The sequence below is a fragment of the Nothobranchius furzeri genome, chromosome 18 (genome assembly GCF_043380555.1).
Source record: "Nothobranchius furzeri strain GRZ-AD chromosome 18, NfurGRZ-RIMD1, whole genome shotgun sequence".
NCBI classification, from domain to species: domain Eukaryota; kingdom Metazoa; phylum Chordata; class Actinopteri; order Cyprinodontiformes; family Nothobranchiidae; genus Nothobranchius; species Nothobranchius furzeri.
Window position 1 is genome coordinate 17,141,052 of NC_091758.1, and position 13,170 is coordinate 17,154,221.

General features: G+C 41.6%; 2 protein-coding genes across 12 annotated transcripts in view; one reads left to right on the forward strand and one right to left on the reverse strand.

The window, feature by feature from the left end:
- ezra (ezrin a) overlaps window positions 1-13,170 on the forward strand; it is a 31,372-nt gene that overhangs the window by 5,185 nt on the left and 13,017 nt on the right. The window contains exons 5-6 of the mRNA XM_015969347.3: window positions 12,202-12,285; window positions 12,507-12,653. Of these exons, the coding sequence (XP_015824833.3) occupies window positions 12,202-12,285; window positions 12,507-12,653 (231 nt within the window). The remainder of the gene's footprint in view (window positions 1-12,201; window positions 12,286-12,506; window positions 12,654-13,170) is intronic.
- Window positions 86-9,543, reverse strand: LOC129159196 (uncharacterized). Of its 11 annotated transcripts, XR_011517239.1 has the most exons (21): window positions 9,405-9,543; window positions 7,927-8,095; window positions 5,754-7,667; window positions 5,434-5,573; window positions 5,155-5,359; window positions 4,978-5,082; window positions 4,515-4,708; window positions 4,283-4,424; window positions 3,395-4,039; window positions 3,258-3,299; window positions 2,951-3,060; window positions 2,721-2,840; window positions 2,596-2,643; window positions 2,342-2,425; window positions 2,191-2,256; window positions 1,232-1,292; window positions 1,080-1,130; window positions 942-986; window positions 790-854; window positions 584-686; window positions 86-463 (listed from the first exon to the last, which is right to left on the reverse strand). XR_011517239.1 is itself a non-coding variant. In XM_070547017.1 (20 exons), the coding sequence occupies exons 1-20, from the start codon at window positions 9,408-9,410 to the stop codon at window positions 167-169; spliced, it is 4,752 nt and encodes a 1,583-aa protein (XP_070403118.1). In that variant the 5' UTR covers window positions 9,411-9,543; the 3' UTR covers window positions 86-166. The 11 variants fall into 11 exon arrangements, 4 of the variants coding, with proteins under 4 accessions (XP_070403118.1, XP_070403117.1, XP_070403119.1 ...); XR_011517241.1 differs by lacking the exon at window positions 2,191-2,256; XR_011517237.1 differs by having other exon boundaries at window positions 2,170-2,425.

Genomic DNA, 13,170 nt, shown 5'->3' on the forward strand with positions numbered 1-13,170 from the left:
CGTGTAGCCTGCCTTTCTAAATCTGAGACATAATCCAGCTCCCCCATAGCCCTAGTGACGATAACAGACATTGAAGATGAATTAATGACTGAGATGTTGATGATTTTATTTTACATGTTATTGATGACAGATTGGTAAACTAAACCAAACAGCAAAACACCAAGTACTAATCTGTGTTGCACATGCAAGACACACGGATATCTCGTTTGTCTCTTATTTCATGCATGAAAAACTCCATATCATCTTTGTTTGAGAAGGTGAAAATGAAGGGAGACCGAATTTCATCCTCATCCCTATCCATGTCATGTGTAGTCATGAACAGTTCCTGCATTGTGATGGCCATTGCTGCGTCGTCTTCATCCATACTGATGATGTCTGGTGGGATAACCTTTCCAGCAAAGTGTTTTTGGTTTTCCTTCACCCAGTTCCAGGCCACCATAATGCCTCTCATCACAGGCACGTCCTATATGCAAAATGATAATGAATTCCAATAACAATGAAATTAGTCATGTTCTCTTCATTCAATACAAATACATAAAACAACCAATTTAAAAACAATAAACATTCACTAGATGCTACACACTTGTATTTCTTTTCTTTGGGTGACCTCCATAGTGTCTGGCTCTGTTGGGGTGGGCTCTCCTTGGGTGACCTCCATCATTTCCGGCTCTGGTGGGCTGAATTGACTTTAAAGAAAAGATTGCAAAAAAGATTTTTCCCATGATATATTACAAACTCCCCATGTACTGGGGACTCACATCTTGGAAATTTCCTGCAAAGGATTCATACCCAGCCAGAGGAAATGTCTTCAGTAATTGTTGGCACCACCAACTCCTGATTACGGGCATATCTGACTGATAATATATATAAAGTGAAAAGTTCTTAATATAATTGAAATAGGTCTTGCAGTGCATTTTTTAAAAATAACTATACAAACTCACTTGAGCAAAATCAAAAGGCATGTCCAGGGTCACATAGAGGGCATACTGAAAAACAAAATTCAAACCAAAATGGTACATCCACAAATCTGCATTTAGAACACACAAAGACCATGGCATTTAAATTGTAAGACCACTGACCATCATCATGTATGCCCCACAGTCATTCCCTCCCCACTGCAGTGGTGCACCCTGTCAATAATAAGACCACATATATTATCTATAGTTATTCTTTCATCACACTCCACAGCAGATAATAAAGGTTTGTGTGCAAAGATGTTAAAAACCCGTACCTTCAACTGACTCAATGTTACAGTGTTCCAATGGCCTGGTGAAATGTGATTAGCCAAGACTCTGTCATAAAACAACAATACAATATAAATGCATACAGTACGGCCCTAAAGCCAAAAACTAAGTAAACATACAAGTCAAAAAAATAAAGAGTTGGGGTTTAAAACAGAACTACCCCACCTCATGTTGTGTTTCAGCCAGTGGTTTTAAAATGAATTGGTCTAATAAGATGACCATTATTTATAAATAACCATACCCAACTGGCTGAAAGAGGAACATATGGCCTTGAATGGAACTGCCATACCCGTCATCATGAGTGACAGACTCCAGGAGTTTTATATTCCTTAGCGGTGACTTTATCAATAACTGGCACTTCAAAGAGTGTCCACCAAGGCAAACCCATTTATTTATATGGATCCAAATCAGAACCTAAGTTATACCAAAACAGTTCTCAAATAGAGGATGTGTAGACTGTAGCTTCATCATATTGACATATGAGAAGCAAAACATACTGATATATCCAACGCCTGGAGTTTGTTTTTCATGTTCAAACTGGAACAAACCATGCAGAAGTAGAAAACTTCTTGAAGAATTTGACTGGAAACTCCGGAACGCTTTGTAATGAGAACAAAACCTGAATATGTCTCTGTAGCTCCCAAGTCCAAAGTCTACAGAGTTCATGGAGTCTAGAAATAAAATCTCTTTTGACTTTGGCTTGAGTACCTGGAAATGCAGATGATATTAAGACATGCAACAACTGAGAGACCACAACGCAAAAAAACCAAAAAACTACAAGTTTACAAAAGAAAATGAATGTGTGTATGGCATGCTAAAAGAGACAAATATAGTGATGGGTTGAAAAATGCAAATGTAACAGAAAAACAAATACACATCACATCAACAGCTACACATCCACATACATGTTAATAAAGTATCTCACTTGGAAAATTTGCTAACTCACACACAAAATCCAGTGCCCGGACTCCCACGAAGGGAGTAAAATGATGTCCTTTGTTCCAATATTGTCCTGTGTATTGGAATAATGACATATACACACAGAAGTACTGTATATATATATGTACACACAAACAATAATTTAAAAAGAAACTTACAGGTAAAGCTGCAAGGGGATCATTGTGAAATGGTGGTAACCAGGTAACCACCAAATAGATGCTGAAAGTGTGGACGTCTTTGCCCTGAAGAGACAGAAACTAGTAGTGCTACAGTTTTTTTTTGAAAATGTAGGAAAAATGTATTGTGTAAAGCCTGTGACAAACTCCATGAGAAGTGAGAAATTTCTTCTTAAGGCCACAAGGCCTCCCTGCCAAAGGCTTAATAATACCACACAGAACAAAAACAAGCTGACCTGTGAAGCTCCAAGAGCAGTTATGACTTGAAAGCACTGATCAGCAATCTGTTAAAAGAAAAGTAAGGTCATTACTAAAAGCTGATGTAATCATGTACACCACATGCATGGAAGTGTACAATTACCTGTGCTTCAACCTCTTCAAAGGCCAAAGACCAGAAATCACATCTTGTTAATGTCCGTCCTGGGCTATAAGAAAGTATGTCCTCATACGGATCTTTGTTTTTATCCAACACATACGCCAACTGGAAAAAAAGCATTTACACACACAAATAGCACAACAGAAAAAATAATAATAAAAATTTACAAAAGTAGACTACATATTTATGTATATTACTACAAAATTATACATCACCAATTTCTGTTGTGCTGGGAGAGGGTTAACAGCCCATATCCTCCTGTTCAGTTGGTCAGATGTCTGGTTAGGTGTTAGACCTGGAAGCAGGTCAGACATGCTTGGACAGTCTGAAGAGTACATTTATGCCAGTGTGGCAATAAAACATTTGAACAGTCATCATATAACCTTCTCTGTGAAAAGCTTATTATGATGCTTATGAGACAAACACGTAATTCCATGAATTTATCATGCTATCCTTTCAAACATAAAGTTGTTACATACTGTTGGCATGATTTTTGAAATTTCTTCTCAGTATTGTACTTACAGGGTTGTGTTGTTACATCTGCTTCTGTGGGTGGCTGTGCAGCTGTGGGTTTAGTAAAAGAAAATATTAGAATGATAAAGATAGTTATTTGTTTTAATTAGTGAAAAATATGAATTAATGAATGTAAATAATATTACCCATTACTATCTGCCCATTGTGATCCAACTGCAGGACATCCTCGCTCACCACTTTCTTGATGCTTTCTTCAGTCTTGTTGTTGCATTGTGTGTTGTAGTGGTGCAATATGTTGCGCATCATGAAGATGTGTTCAGACGGTGTGAGTGTATTCAGAAAGTAATTGTTCTTCCTCATGTCTGCAAATAATTGCTCAGCACACTGGCTGTTGACCCAGCCAGCCAGTTCAGGAACAAGTGCTATTCTTCGAAGGATGTCTCTAGGATCCTTTGTGTTTTTCTCATGGAAAACATCATACAAGGTATAATGTTCCGATGATCCTGTGAGTGGGTGGCAGTTTGTGTCTGCATCCTTTTTTTTACTTTTTAGCCATGGTAAATGGACCTTCAGCTTTCCTTCAGCAGCTGACTTTACATTATCATTGGATGCCTCAGCCAGCCGTCCCTCATGTGGGCTGAAAGGCAAGTTTTCAGGTTCCCTCAAGTTGGTGTGTGTGGCCAGTCCCCTCGCAAAATCATAAATGGCAATGTTGGGAAAGTGCTTCCAGCTGAGCAAAATATCTGCATAGTCTCTGGGGCTTTCTGCTCTTAAATTAAATTTTATTGAATAGACAACAGCACAGGGGCACATAACAACTGCCCAGCCACCTATGGAAATGAAAAAGTTGAGTTAATGAGATTGCAAAACTTTGCTACACAAAATAACTGCCATGGATAAGTCTGTATTGTGTTACTCAGTGTGGTCCATGATGTAAGTCCCGTGACAACTGTTGAGCTACTATGTACATATGTTTACTTTTTGAAAACCTCTCACAATAAAGATTGTATGAAGCATGATTTTATCACTGCACACTAATAACATGCTGCTCTTCAGTGAAAGATGTAGCCTACCTGATGCTCCCCAGACCTTCTCAAAAATCTTATCATATGACGACCTGTTCTTCATCTCCTCCCGGAGTCTGAGAATAAGGTCCATCTTAGAACCTTTAGAATCTATGCCACATTGTTTGCATAGCTTACGCACCATGTCCACCTATTATTTCAACATAGGAAAAACAAACAAAATAAATAACATTGTCATTGAGTCCCAATGATGAATTAACAGTTACAAAATAGCAATTACCCGGAGGTTAATAAGGGCATCTTGGAGTCTCTCCTCTGTCATTTGGAGATCTGACATCTCAGCAGCCTGCCTTGGTGCATGCAACTTCTCATGCTCAGTGTTGAAAACAATGTCCCCATCTCTGCATTTTGGTCCAATCCAAGGTGCCCAGTTGTGATATGATGGCAAAACAAGAAAGGGGTTCTTACGACCACCTGGTGTTTAACAGAGTAACTTAATCACACAAAAATTGTCTGGATAAATCATTCCAGAAGATTAATTTCTGACCACTATGTAGAATGAAGAGAAAACATGTCACGGAGTAAGGGTAAACACACATCAATAAATATAAGTAGTAAAATGTACATTATGTAATCAGAGAGCTAGGGTGCTATAATGATGGAAAGTCATTCTTTAACAGAATGTCTTAAACTGTATTCAAGAATTGATATTATTCTTCTTACTGGAAATGTTATCAACTCACTTGTCAATAAGCCAGTACAAATGATCTGAGACGTCACAGAGTCATAAAAATCTTTGATGTTGACTCTGCCATCAAAGTCTGCTGGTGGAGTCTCCATCTCACTTGCTGTAAAGCCAAGCATTCTATTAATCAAGCATTAAAATAGTTTCTTTACATGCAGTTTGTTCTGACACTCACTAGGCATATTGAAGACACCCTTCCTGTGCAGGTCCATGATAACCACAGGTGGATAGTATCCACACTTATAACAGGAGTATGAGTAGCTGTGAGCTGTCAGGGCTTCAAAATGCATGTATGCATGGAGCATTGTGGCCTTACTGGGGAAGGTCTGATTTTCAGTTTTCTCCAAGACCTCAATTGCTCGGCTTACAGCATGGTGTGTCTAGAACGGTAAAATATAGAGTTAGGTACACGTTCTAATCAATAACAAGGGCATTCCTTGCATGTTTTGCTTACCTGAATTGAGTTACGGAGATAAATACATAGATGAAGAGTGAGGAGTATATGGTCATTGAAATTATGAATCCCATCACTCCACTCCTGGTATCGATAAATCAGCCCACAGTCGGGACATTCCCTGCGGTATGTAGAAAAGCCTGAAGAAGAAATCAGAAAGAATTGTGGTAGACACAAAGTAGGTGTTAGAGACTGACTTATTTTATATTGTCTTATATGTTATCTACAAGTAATTCATTGCGCATGTGTACAACACAGACTTTAGGTTTACTTTGTATTAAACCTTGTAGTTTAGTTAATATAGATTAAGTTAGTCTCACCATGTACAACACCAGTGTATGCCACCAGCTTGGCACGTGCTGTAATGAGCACTGGCTCATTAAGTTGGCCTCCACATTCTGCACATATGGTTTCTTTGGGAATCAAGTCCTTTGAAATGTCCTCTAATGTTTGGGAGCCAGTGACCAAATCCTGGGGGAGATTTTCCGGTAGAGCTTTGTTTTTCATTATGTATTTTACCATTCTCATGAGATCATTGTCACCAGGAGGATATTGTTGTCCTCCGACTGGTATTGCATCATCCTGCAGTTCTTCATTTGTCTCAGCAGCATCACCACTGTCAGTGGCACTCTCTTTGGTCTTGAACATTTCTCTGTCTGTCTGAAAGAGATGCCATTTAGCCACACTTTTGTGCAAGCACAACAGTCTGGGTTTGGCACATGGGCAATGCCATGACCTCTTTTTCATGTCGAAGGCCACCATTACCCTTCCCAGTCTGCTGTAGCATGACACTTTGGGTTCAAAAACTGATATGAACTTTTTTGAGGACGGCCCTCCAACTGTGACATCAACTGAGAGAGGCACCCCTGCAGCAGCAGATTTGCTCTGGAGGTTCAAGCAGCTCTGTTTTCTCACATCCCCAAATATTTTGGCAGACACTATGTCTGACAGCACCTCTTCTTCCAGAATTGTGGGGGGGGTGTCTGATCTGGGAGAAAATGTCAATGATTTTAAGTGGATGCATTCATATGGCAGAATTCCACTCCTCACTGCAAAGTCCAAATTAGTATTGCAATCATCCAATTCACAAATTTGTTTTTGGCTTGTACCCCAGGTTTTTTTCTGTACATGTATTGGTGAGCATGGTTTGAAGAATGATTTGTTGACTGCAAAGATGCCATTTGTAGCATCAATACACTGACATGACAGGTGTCGTGTCTCTGATATCTGTTGTCCCTTTGGCCTGTGCTTTCTATTAATATGCACCTGCAAGTTCTTTTTATTTAATGTGATGCCGCAATGGCTGCATGTCACTTTCACCGGCTGGCGGACCTTTAATCGTCGTGAGGATGATGAGGATGACGACGGTCCTGCCTGTGGTGAAGGAGGAGGTGCTGTCTGTGCCGATGGAGGAGGAGGTCCTGTCTGTGGAGGAGGAGGTCTTGTCTGTGCTGATGGAGGAGGTGCTGTCTGTGCCGATGGAGGAGGAGGTCCTGTCTGTGCCGATGGAGGAGGTCTTGTCTGTGCCGATGGAGGAGGTGCTGTCTGTGCCGATGGAGGAGGAGGTGCTGTCTGTGGAGGAGGAGGTCCTGTCTGTGGAGGAGGAGGTCCTGTCTGTGGAGGTCTTGTCTGTGCCGATGGAGGAGGAGGTCCTGTCTGTGGAGGTCTTGTCTGTGCCGATGGAGGAGGAGGTCCTGTCTGTGGAGGTCTTGTCTGTGCTGATGGAGAAGGTGCTGTCTGTGCCGATGGAGGAGGAGGTCCTGTCTGTGGAGGAGGAGGTCCTGTCTGTGGAGGAGGAGGTCCTGTCTGTGGAGGTCTTGTCTGTGCTGATGGAGAAGGTGCTGTCTGTGCCGATGGAGAAGGTGCTGTCTGTGCCGATGGAGGAGGAGGTCCTGTCTGTGGAGGAGGAGGTCCTGTCTGTGGAGGAGGAGGTCCTGTCTGTGGAGGAGGAGGTCCTGTCTGTGGAGGTCTTGTCTGTGCCGATGGAGGAGGAGGTCCTGTCTGTGGAGGTCTTGTCTGTGCCGATGGAGGAGGAGGTCCTGTCTGTGGAGGTCTTGTCTGTGCTGATGGAGGAGGTGCTGTCTGTGCCGGTGGTGGAGGACGTGATAATTTCTCCTTACATATAGCAAGATGTTTCACAAATGCCATTCTCCGCAGAATCGTTGACGGACAGTAACAACAATGATAATGTGCCATTTCCCTACAGCCCAGGCTGCATTTTAAGATGACATAATCTAAAGTGAAAAGAGAGCAGATTGATTAACTGTCTTGTGTACGGTGATGCTTCATGCAAAGTAGCACAACAGACTTCACCCGATACCAGATCAAGTACTTATATAAAACTACTAGCCTTGCCTTATGTTATTTATTGATAATAAAAAAGAAGAAACTGACATAAAATAAATGACTAAACATTCATATTGGAAACTCACTCATACAAAGTAGGGAATAGTAAATAAATTACTGGAGAAATTTAAAACACTGCATACATACCTTCATGTTTTACAGCAATGCTCACATGATTCTGTACATGGTATTTAACCTTGTAAAAATCAGCATATGTCATTTTACAGAAAGTGCAGTGAATGTTGCTGCAACAATCGCTGCATCGCTTGATAGACTGAAGAGGATCCTGCCCTCTCCTCAGTATTGTTTGATGCATCTGTGAAAGTCATACACACACAAGAACATTCTAAAATATGAAGAAAAAAATTAAATATCAGAATACACACACTGAGCACATTTAATTTGGTTTTAATTTATTTTGTGTTAAACAAGTGCACTGGGAAAGTCTACCAGGGTTATAAAATACTTTTAAAATTGTCATTAGATTAAAATTTTATTTAGTTTTGAATAAAAATTTTAAATTCAATTTTAGTTTTAATTACTTTATACCATTCGATAGGTAGTTTAGTTTTGATTGTTTCTGTCTTCTTTAAACAAGATGTGTACAGGGAAAAGACTAAAAAATAGTATAAAAACTCAGAAAATGATTATGCTTTTTAAGAACTGTAATCAGGCAAGTACAAACGATGTATGGCAGAGTAACGTTCAAATTCAGTAAACACAATAACAGCACCTGTGCGTTAAAACGCCAAACAATTAATGCAGGTGCTACAATTCTATTAAAAAAAACACTGACTGGCAACACAATAAAACTAAAGCCAAGCTACCATGACTACCACAATGCTTTAGGTTATTTTGCACATACTCTTAGTCATAAATAATCCCAAATAATCCTGTGACGCTTTCTCTCAACCTTTGCTTACATGATGTGTAACCGCAGCTACACAATCAGCACACTGACTTCTCTGACGTGTTGGAATAATGCAGTACTACCGAGTGAAAACCACCCAACAACCAGAAAAAATAGAGGGATTATTTTTCATCAATTTAGCATATACACACACACAACCTAAACCAGCGTACACCGCTTCGGCTGGCTCCCATTGCTATGATTTGCAGTTTACAGTTGTAATGTTAGCTTGTTTGTTAGCCATAACTCACCGGTTATAAAGTTGTTTCTGAAGACTAGTGCGTGTTTAATCATCGTTCCAATAGCTAAGACGTCTTTTCTTTGCCTTGAAAGGGAGTGAGTCGATGGACTTTTATCAAACTTTTCCGTTCTGTTGATTTTATCAAAGCGTGCTAACCAAAAAGGCACAACAGATGATCGCATCTGTTTCTGGTGACAACGCGCCGTAGGCAGGGAGTGACATAGAAATAATTCTTAGACTTTATGACATACTTTATGAAACAAAAACTAAGCCCATTATTTCAATAAATACAGTTAGTTAGTTTTGTGTACGCGCGTTACAGTTTAAATTCGTTTTCGATAACCTTGAAGTCTACCCTACTAGCTATGTTAGCATAAGTACCGAGTGCAATTTGAGCCAAATTTACCGCACATTGCAAAATAAACGTTTAAATAAATAACTTTAATTGTGTTTATTTTAAGTTAGGTTACTTACAGCCATTAAGCCGAAGTTGGAGTCACTTGGAACGGCCGGGAGCGGCAGCTCCACCTTTGTGCTTTTGCTGCAACAAGGACCGTCTCAGCAGAGGCGAGTCTGCCTGCACCAATTAGGAGCAGGAATGGGCGGAGCTGACTCTAGTGCAGCTCCACCCTCTGGTGCAGCTCCGCCTTTGTGGTTCCGCAGCGAGCACCCTCTCTAAAATTCTGTATAATTAATGAGCATCAGACCCACGTGACCGCAGAGCTAGCTCCGTGGAAAGGCCTCAGTAGAGCCTCGGTCTGGCTTGGAAACTGTTCCGGGATTTTGAGTCTCCGTGTTTGTGTATTTTGTTTTGGATATTTTTTGTGCAATTGTTGGACAAAATGACTTGCTGTGGCATTAATTGCTTAGGAGTCTCCACTTCATTTTTTTTGGTAAGTAAAATTATATTTATGTATTTTAGGTCACTGCCGAGCTGAGCTTAGATTTTAACATGTACTGTTTAACCATGAAATTTAAATGTAATAGGGTAAAACCCAGTGCCTTTAACATAATGCTGCACTTTAGAAAATGGGTTGAAATATAACATGTTGGTGGAGCTGGGTTCCGACTATCGGCTTGTGGAGCTCTCGGGAGACCGATGTTTTCCATCCGGTTCTCCCCTCCCGCAGCTCGGCGCATCTCTGTCTGATCGCGGCTTCGGCCTGCTGTGCGGGCTGCCGGCCTCTCAGCAGCTTTTGGGAGACCTCTGTGTTCCACCCGGTTTTACCCAGCGGTCAGCCCGGCGTATCACTGACTCAGAAGCTCTGGTGTGCACAGTTAACTCCGGTTGTAGCTAGGTTGCTACCTCCGTTAGCTTAGCTCCCACCTCTGCATTAGCTTTGGGTTAGCTTCAGGTTAGCTTGTAGCTAGTTCGACCGGGTGTCGTCAGTTGATCCCAGCCTTACAGCCCAACCCTCAGCTCCACCTCTCTTCCCTTTTGTGGAATTGTCTGGGCTTGACGGAACCTGTGACACGGTCAAAATGGCGGTGGTGGCCACTTCCCATTTGGCCTCAAAATGTGTTATTGGAGTCTATGGAAATTAATTGTCCAGTATTTATAAGTTGATAGTTTTGACTCATGACAGGGAAGGCTGTTGTTGGTTTAGCGGCCTGGAGGCAGCAAAGAACGTCTTGACTAGCAGAAGCTAACTGTTAGCATTTCCAACTCCAATCAGAGGCGAGATGTCCAAATGTAGGGAAATGAAAGTCCAAATCCTGCCGTCTGAAGCGACTTTCTCCTCCAGCTGATTCCTCCAATCTCAAACAGGCACATTAGAGCTTCTTTCCCCAGAGAACGACTTGCAAGGCATTCATTCCTACTAGACAGCACTGCAAATGTATAAATAAAGTTGACTTTAAAGAGACAATGTGCAGTTTTCACCATTAATTTCTGGAAATATCCATCAAAATGTTGTTGAAAATGAATTAAATAATGCCCAGTTGTTGAAAAATATTGGTGGGTACGTAACATATAACCATAAAAATCAGGTCTAAAATACATAGGAGCGGGTCCAAGGGTGTTTCTCAATGCCAAGGAACCTCGCCTTGATGTCTTGCCCCCCCCCGGTTATCTAGGAGATACGTCATCAGGAGCCGCCAAGATGTGTTCCAATGTTCATGTTCTACCGAGGCGTGTGTTCTCCATTTGTTAGCCGTTTAGCTAGCAAGGATACACAAGAGGTGTCTTGTAGCCTAGCCTTGGTCAAAAATTATCCTGAATACACCGCAGTATTTTCAAAAGGATGACTGATCAGAAGCCGGCAGCTACTTCAGGGGCAAATTTCAAGTTTAAAAATGAGTCAACTCATTTGAAATGTTTTTTTTTAGATCCAAAGAAGTTATCTATGGTCGGTTAGTTGCTTATTAGTTGAAGCTTCTGTGGCTAGCGGGTAGTAACTCACTTACATATTTAATTTAACAAACATATACACAATTTAAAAAGTAAAAGGCTCGTTATACATTTAAATTGAAACTACTACGTGAAAAATATAACTTTATCTCTCGTGTCACATGACGTTACGGGACTGCCGTGGAAGCCGCGGTCACAAGATGCAAGTCTGTTCCATTTACGGTAACCGTTTTCTTTGACTAAGGAAGGACAGTGTCCTCACAAGCAAGGAGCCTGGCCTCGCAAGACATCGCCTCGTAAGGCCAGGTGCCTTGACATTGAGAAACACCCCTAAGTCTCTGGGTGATGCCATATTAGATGCCATGTTTCTTTCTACGGGAGCCCACGAGGACAAAATGCATTTACTGATTTGTAACAAACGGTTACAAAACTTTCGTCATTCTTAAATGTTGTTCTACATATTTACCTCTTCACTTGTTCCCTGTGATGAAAGGGAGTCTGATACGCTTGTTATTTTGCTAAAGTTAGCACTCCCCAGGGCTTTTTGACCTTAATGGGCATCTGTTGTTAATGTCTTACTCCAACACAAAAATACTGCTTGCTTTCAGCGATTTAGATATCTACTGCCCCCCATTGCCAGGAAAAATACACACTTTCACTTTAAGTCCACTTACTCATAAATAAAATATAAAAGTAGAGGTACTTTAAGAAGTAGAATCTGTTTGTTTTTCTTTACACAAACAGAAAAATCTAACTTTTAATCCATTCAGCCAAATCTCCATAAATCAGCCAACAAAAAAGTTTCTGAGCTAAATTCTGCTAGAAACGAAGTCGTTGGTGTTTGACTGAAGTCCGTGTGTAGACACAGACTGGTCACATTTTCAGAAGAGTGGCTTCCTGACAGCCTGTCTCTCCTCTCAGAGTGCTGGATCAACACAAGCTGTCCAAGGATCAGTGGGAAGACAGGATCCAGGTTTGGCACGAGGAGCACAGATCCATGCTCAAGTAAGAGAAAATTCAGAAAACTGGGATTTCTTCACAAGTTTTGTCGTTTCTAAAAGGTTACCTGAAACACATTTCTACACAAACCAGCTTCTGTCTGCCTTTATGTCTCAAGATCAAGTCTCTACAGGACTGTTGATCAGCTGTTTGTGGTATTAATCTGAATATGTGCTCACTGAGGTCAAACACAAACAGGAGCCCATTGTGATCCTTTGTCTGAACAGGGAAGAGGCCATAGTCGAGTACCTAAAGATCGCCCAGGACCTGGAGATGTTTGGGATCAACTACTTTGAGATTAAGAACAAGAAGGGCACTGATCTGTGGCTGGGTGTGGACGCTCTGGGGCTCAACATCTACGCCAAGGAGGACAGGTGAAACACTCAGCTCACCTCCATCAATACTAGACTATGTTATGGCTGAGGTAACAGAAATGGAATGCTCCCAGACCTGACCATCTACAGCTGTGGACACGAGGGCACTCAAACCTCAGTCATCGACCCCAGCTGTCCTCCCTGTCCCCCCAGTCCAGCTTTAAATCACACAACTGATCACATGGATCATGTTTATAGGGGGCCATTGACCCATGCCACTACAGCATGTGTTTACCCCTGACACACACACACACACACACACACACACACGCGCACACACACACACACACACACACACACACACACGCACGCACGCACGCACGCACGCACGCACACACACACACACACACACACACACACACACACACACACACACGCACGCACGCACGCACGCACGCACGCACGCACGCACACACACACACACACACACACACACACACACACACACAGACTGGGGGATTGAACTAATTGTTCCAGTTTGACATAGTTTTGGAGAGTTTGGGATTTGGATGAGTCC